Source organism: Limulus polyphemus, unplaced genomic scaffold (assembly GCF_000517525.1).
Source record: "Limulus polyphemus unplaced genomic scaffold, Limulus_polyphemus-2.1.2 Scaffold6031, whole genome shotgun sequence".
In the NCBI taxonomy this organism is placed as follows: Eukaryota; Metazoa; Arthropoda; class Merostomata; order Xiphosura; family Limulidae; genus Limulus; species Limulus polyphemus.
In genome coordinates this window covers 49179-56610 of record NW_013671641.1, presented here as the reverse complement: position 1 = coordinate 56610, position 7432 = coordinate 49179, and the positions used below count along the sequence as shown (strand labels likewise).

The following is a 7432-nucleotide window of genomic DNA, read 5'->3' as shown; positions in this document are numbered from 1 at the left end:
AAACGATTCACGCACTTTACCAACTATCGCGCTTGACTCAATTGTCCGTCTCTATCTCTGTCTGCAATTCAATTGTTGTCGTCACTTCTTGCCAGTCTTATATATTATAAAAGCGTACATCTCGTCTCTTTGTGAATCTTCTAGATACTCATCACGTATTACCAGCGTCACGTGACTTCCGCTGTCGTAACAATACATAAGAATAATAATGGCTGGAGACGGCTTGAATGGGTAATGAAGAAAAACTTTAATATAAGTTTAACATAACAGCAAATGTACAACGTTTCGACAAGGTTTTGTCATCATCAGGTACATCGAATTTGAATACATAAGGGTGACTTTGGAAGAGACTAGTGATGAAAGCGACTAAAAACAGTCATCGAGACCCAGTTCCAGTGCTTCTCAACCAGCTGATCACAGGGGCATCGCCCCAACCAGAACCTAATCGTACTAAGAGGCCACAAAATCGAGCCCCAGTTAGACCTGATCCATCTCCTAGATGTACGTCCATTGCCTGCATCAGAGATAACGATTGTGTTGAGGTAGATTTGCAAGATAGGTCAGCCACAAGTAATGACTTTAAGTTTTTGCCGAAGAACAAGCGTGATCCTGGTATACACCCTGAAGTCATTGGCAGCTAAACGTGATCCTGGTGTACACGCCGACATCAATGATAACTCAACGTCCATAAACTGTTTCAGAGCTCTGTTTACAGAAGATGTAAATAACGATCTTATAATTATTATCAACGAGTAGCCAAAGCACAAGTTGCAAAGAAAAGGCCTGCTCAGAGACAGTCAGGGTATTTGAACTGGACTTTCTTTACCCACTATGAACTGCGGAAGTTTCTTGGGATGACATCAATGGGTATCGACAAACGGCCTAGCATTTGAGACTACTTCGCCATTAACTAGTCTCTCTACACACCCTTTTATCACCAAATGTTCATTATTGAGGCTATTTACTCAATAGTGTTTCATGTGAGTACCCCTGATGCTGAAGAGAAAAACAAAATTAAGAACATTGAACTTTTATACCGTATGGTGATAATTATTAGTAAATCATTAAAATAATTTCGGCAGAACATGCATATCATAACAGTTAATCTGTAAGTAGGCTTAATATTTCTAATGCCAAGTTGGGTCAACGTAACGACATAGTCTTTATATTCAATATAAGAATCACCATCTTCACCACTCCCTCCTTCATCTAACTGGTTGAGCAGACTCATTGCTTGTTCAACAGTAAAACGTTTCGATGGCCTCTTTACACTCACCATCTTTGTTTTACAATTGGTGTAAACAAATTGTTAGCCTTCACAAGAAAAAAGACTGAAAAAATGGGTCTCAAACACAACTTGTTGATCTGAAATTTGTTTCAAAACAAAAGACAATACTTCACGGAACTTCCGGTCTATTTATAAAATAACGTGGTTTGGTTTAGTTTTCAGCCAAAGAGACAAATGTTATCGGACGCTGTTACCGTCTGATCGGTAAATCGGGAATTTCGGCCGGACGCTAGAAGCGTCCGCTCGGGTTTCAAGAGTTAAATGGAAATATACGTGTATGTCTGTCAACTACATAGTTTCAAGTATTCGTCAAGAAGTGAAAGTAATACGTCTTCACGTTTATATCACTCAACAAACCAAATATATATACACTTGTAATAATTATATAATGCGTTTTTTGTTTATTCTTTAAGCAAAAGAGATGTCTGTATTGTTGTGATGCCTTTTTCAAACTGTCAAAGCATGATTAAAATTAATCATACTTGTCACAAGACATATTATTAAGGCCTACCATGTCTTTAACATCGTAGTCTTTAGTTATTCCGTTAGGGATTATCAATAATTATAAGTGTATGATTATAGTATTCCAAGTGCACTATGGATACGGCGAACATAATGTGGCCATAATACTATTAACATACAATGTTCTAATTCTTGAAAAATCTCTAAGGGACTAGATAAAGAACGTAGTGTAAAAATATGGCAGGCTTAATAATAATGTCTAAGTACAAGTGTAATAAAATGTTTGTATGTTTCTAGGCATGGTCGTCAGCAGGTAGGCACTTACACCCCCCTGGAAAATGAGAAACATAATATTTTCTTTATTCATTCAGAATATGTATATGAATAATTTACAAGTTTTTCAATCGCTTCAAAATTTCACACTAATTACACAGGCCTGCGAATTTAAACTTCATAAAAGATGTTTTGTTTTCAATAACGGATTTTCCATAATTCAGCTACTTAAATTTCAAGAAGAATATTATTTTTTTCTATCACATAAGGATTTTTTTTACGAATCGAGAGGAAAGAACTTTTACTTAGATCAAATTATTATATCGTTTACCACGATGAACATTTTTATTACATGTTATTATGTTTGTTAACAAAAATACAAACAAACTGAAGACAAGGGAAGAACATTGATGTCAAACGAATATGCATCCTCATTTATCCTGATTTTTTTGTGTGAAATATATGTCTTTTGGTTTCAACACTACATGTTGTGGTCTTTCTTTTATGTATTGCGTCATGACGTTTTTTGAAAAATCTGTACGTGATGGGGGGGAAATGGATATCATTTTCGGATTCAGCGTACATGAATTACTGTAGAACATTTAAAACATTCAAGGCAACAAAAAACATCGCAGGCCTGTGTTATTACACTAAATTTTCAATTCTAATAAAAGTCGCTAGTTTTATAAGCAGCTTTATTTAAAATTTCTAGATACCTACCCTGTAGCAAAATTTTGAAAAAGGTCGCTTAAAGAGACCGACACGGTCTTGCCTACATCCTCTGAGCCCCAACACACTATGATCGGGGTCAACCTGTTGTCACCTGCTGTTGTTGTTTTTGCCTTACATACACAATAAATGCCACTGAAATATTGTGCTTTATTTAACCTCAAATTAGTGTATTCGTATAAGCGGTTGTTTTATATAAGCTGAAATTACCCTATAGGATAAAGAACCTAAAACAACAAATCAAAATTTACTATAATGGAGTCTATATAGCTGCAAGTGTGCAGTGTGACTTAAACTAACCTTATAAATATTAAACCCATCAAATTTGACTCAGGGAGCTAGCTTATTCTCTTGACTGTAACTGTAAAACTTTGAAGTCGGGTCCATCGTCCCTAGATTTAGACTTTGCCCCCCCCCCCCGAAAAAATTATGCAAACGCCCATGTTTGTAGAATGGGTATTTACTAACTCAGCACTTAGAATGACATACCGAAAACAAAAATCAATGTATAGTTGCTCTATATTCTAAAACTTACGAGTGTAAGTGAAGAAGAATGTATAAAAATATGTCAGTCACATGTAACGGGCGTATGGACATCCCGTGGGCATAGTCGCTGGGATTTTGGGTCATACTGTCATGAGTGGAACACACAAAGCACCAACTAGAGGACGTTTACGTGCGGAATAAAGAACTCACACAGAGAAAACTAATTGCAAATCAAATAACTTATTTATTTATACACTATTGAACAGTTCACTTATATCGAAACTCTCAATGTTGTTTTGCGATAACACTACTTCTAAGTCATTGAATTCTTCATTTTGTTCGTTAATAAGCCCTTCTATTACATTCAATAGCATAAATACAACATTAGTTACATTATTAATTAAGTTAACATGATAAATTATCTCAATCATAATATGTTTGTTTGTTTGTTTGTTTGTTTTGAATTTCGCGCAAAGCTACACGAGGGCTACCTTCGTTAGCCGTCCCTAATTTAGCAGTGTAAGACTAGAGGGAAGGCAGCTAGTCATCACCACCCACCGCCAACTCTTGGGATACTCAATCATGATCTGTACAATTGCATTAAAAATTCTTTTAAGATATCTTTAAGTAATTCCACTTTAAGCATTTTCAAATCTATTATTTCTTTAGTACAGTTAGTATTCTTCACTTTTCTTTATACATTATTGAACTTTAAGTGAAGCACCGTTAGACTAGATTAGAAATAGCATACTTACAAGGAGTTTGTGTGGCGAACTTCTTGTAAATTCTGGATTACTATCATCTTCCATCTTCTGGAGCTAGAACAATGTCCCTGAGCAACTTCATAAGTGCAGAGAAGTGGATGAAGTCGGAGAAGTGCTGTTTAGAGTCAGAAACATGTTATTATTTACACAATATTTAGTGTTTTTCTGCTTGTCCAAGAAGTTTAACATATCTACTTTGAAAAGTGCTTCACTTAACTCGATTGGTATAAGTGGGATCTTCCATCAGACTGAAGCCAGAATCCATTGGACTATTCGATCAGACTGTAACCAAAATCCACCTTGTTATTGGTCCTTACAGAACTTATTTCTGTCCCTTATCTAATATCTTTGGTGAAATCATTCAAGACAATTAACTTAGGGCGTATAGAAACAAAACCTATAATGCGGGACTCTTCACTATGAGAAGTTCACCCTTGTCTTTCATCACCATTCCATTAACTGCTTTTTTTGTAACAATGGCTCATTTCGTCCTGCGTTTTATCTATTGGAGTTTTCTCAACATACCACGTTTGTGAATTCTTGCCCTGAAATCACAACTGGAATGTTGCTTTTATCTTATTCCTGCTATGGGCCTCAAACCTACATCTTCCCTTCTAGTAGTGCGGTTTACTAGTTTATGTCCACGCTTTCTTATAACATTTTCGATCCGCTATTTCATATGCGTTAAAAAAACGTAATTCTTGAAAACTTTTATTTATCTAATATACTTAGTATTTATATTCCACAAATACTTCACACACTATACCTGCTGTATTCAGTTCCGACGAGGCCTTTCACTCAATACTAGGCCTGCAGGGATACGACAGACACAATAGTGATTGAGACGTTATTTATTATACCAAACTGCATGAAGAACAACTGTTATGGTGTGAACTAGGTTAAGTTGGAGAAGCGTAATTTTTACCAATTTCATATAAGTCCACGTCAAATGTAATTGTTTATAAGTATGCTTATTCCTTGTGAAATAGATTAATAACATGAATATTTGTATATGTTTCAGATACACTTGCTTTTTTTGTGCATTCTGTCCAGCAACTAAGCTTGGATTTTTGAACTTCTTTAGGGAATTTTTCTCAACATAGATTTAGGACCCTACAAGACGAGAGCATAAAGATTGTATGTTACTACAACAGTTGGTCACACTACAGATCAGGAAATGGAAGGTTTTTGGTGGAACAAATCGACCCTACATTGTGTACTCACTTGATATATACATTTGCCAGGGTGGAAGATGACGGGTTTACCATCTCTTCTTTTGATCAGTACTTGGAAGAAGATTATGGGTTAAGTAAGTATTAAGTTCATCTTCGACTAAAGATACATATGTAATAAAAAATATTGGAAAACGTTTGACTACTCTAAGAATTGATATTTGTTGGAAAGGAAATGGTGAAGCTTTTACTCGCCATATTTGTTTGTTTTTGTGCACAAACTTACAATGGGATATTTGTGTTCTGCCCACTACAGGTATCGAAATCATTAGGCATATCATTGAGCTCATTGTGGGATATTTGTGTTCTGCCCACTACAGGTATCGAAATCATTAGGCATATCATTGAGCTCACTGTCGGATATTTGTGTTCTGCCCACTACAGGTATCGAAATCATTAGGCATATCATTGAGCTCACTGTAACACGGACAACTCTTTAGCAAAGTAACTATTTAACTTTTTCAGCCCCTACTTACTGTCCTACTTTAGATGTCAATGTAAGTGTTAATAAAAGAATTGTCGAAAATCCAGTTGATAAAGGAGTGAAAAATTATTCAGACAATTCTTTGGGGAAAGAATTGTCTATGATACATTAACAGCGCTGCCCTGACCTTTTTTATTTAGAAAAATCGAATCTTCCTCCCCTTGTTTTCTTTGCCAGTTGGCATAGAGTCCCCCCCCCCCCCACGAAAGCCGATCCTAGAGGTGTCACTTTTGCAAATCAAAAAGTCTAATGTTCTAGCCACGATATTCCACAGAACATGCTTTGCTATGGGAGCACTGTAATTATGGCAGTCAATCCTGCTATTAGATTAAGAATAGCCACAGAGATAACGGATGCCGGTGACTAGCTGTCTTTTCTCTGGTAAGTTTTGGATTAAGGATGACTATATGTGGCCTTTAAGGGCTTCTGATCTGGCCATATAACCCATGTTTAGTATAAGGTATCGTTCAGGTCGAAATCGACAATTATTCAGTTAATATATGTATATTAAAAGCTTAGTTGTATATTATTGTATAGTGGATAGAAAGTATCTAATGTATATATATAGGCCAATTTCATAATGCTACGTTCCAACAATGGCTTTTGTGTTATATTGCTTAGCAACAAAAGTTTGACCTGATATTACTGTAAGTCTATATACAGAAGTTGTAAAATGAGAAGTCTAGATAGCAAAACTGAAAAAAAAAAAATGATTTCTTAACTTAGAGTGCGTTGGTTGAAAAGTTTTTGTTTTTTTTCAATTTCAGTGATATAACAGCAAAATGGTTTAGGTTTAAAATTGAATTCATATTTTTTCTTTCATGAAAAACTTTATGCACTTGGGCTTAAGTTAGGTGATTCCACACTACATCTTCATTTTAGGCTTAATTACAGAAAAGTTGTATTTTAGACTCGCATATCGCATCGTGATAAAGTTTATTAACATTTTGTAGTTTGACGAAAATTTCTTTGATCATGAGTAGTAGACAGAAGCAAAGTAAAAATTACCAACGATTTCAATGAAGCAGTGTCTTATCTGTATCCAACACAACTTAAATATATTTTCAACTCAATAAACGGCACTACAATACATTCATATTGTTGTTTTTCACCTTCGGTAACAGATTTTTAAAACTTTAATCACAATTTTTATATGTATTTTTTATGAAAACATATATCTGTGGATTTGCCCTTGGTTCTCAAATTTTTGTCATTGCCATCACAATTAATAAATCGCAGGGTCAAACATTTGATTATGTAGGGATATTTCTTCAAGAACCAGTTTCAAAGCTATAAGGCTTTATCAAGAAGCAGATTTGAACATAACATAAATATATATATATAAGTGTTGGATATACAAGACTGTTTATTGTAGGTGTTATTATTTAGTATATTTTGTGACTTCATGATTAATGATTGTTTAGGTTTTAGGACAGGAGTGTTGAAGATGGATTGTTTTATAAGTATTAATTGTGACATATTTCGTTACGTAACTCTGTAGAAGTCGTACGTTGTGTTGGCAATTACAATGTTGTTGTCTAGGCTTTACTAATATTGTTGACGTCACGTTACTCGAATCTTCGATATTTTTCTCGTTACCTAAGGTGAGTATTGTTACTTTACAGTGCCGCTTATTTAGTTTAGAGATAGTTCGAGACCTCAGTTTGGCAAAGTATAAATATAGATGATCAAACGAGCACAATCAAGTAAAGTC

The 7432-nt window shown here is 35.0% G+C and overlaps 1 protein-coding gene across 1 annotated transcript in view; it reads left to right on the top strand.

The window, feature by feature from the left end:
• The first annotated feature begins 356 nt into the window (after positions 1-356).
• The window catches only part of LOC106473272 (probable chitinase 2), a 30796-nt gene continuing 23720 nt past the window's right edge, over positions 357-7432 (top strand). Inside the window, exons 1-2 of the mRNA XM_022401737.1 lie at positions 357-612; positions 5087-5311. Coding sequence (XP_022257445.1) covers positions 357-612; positions 5087-5311 — 481 coding nt within the window. The remainder of the gene's footprint in view (positions 613-5086; positions 5312-7432) is intronic.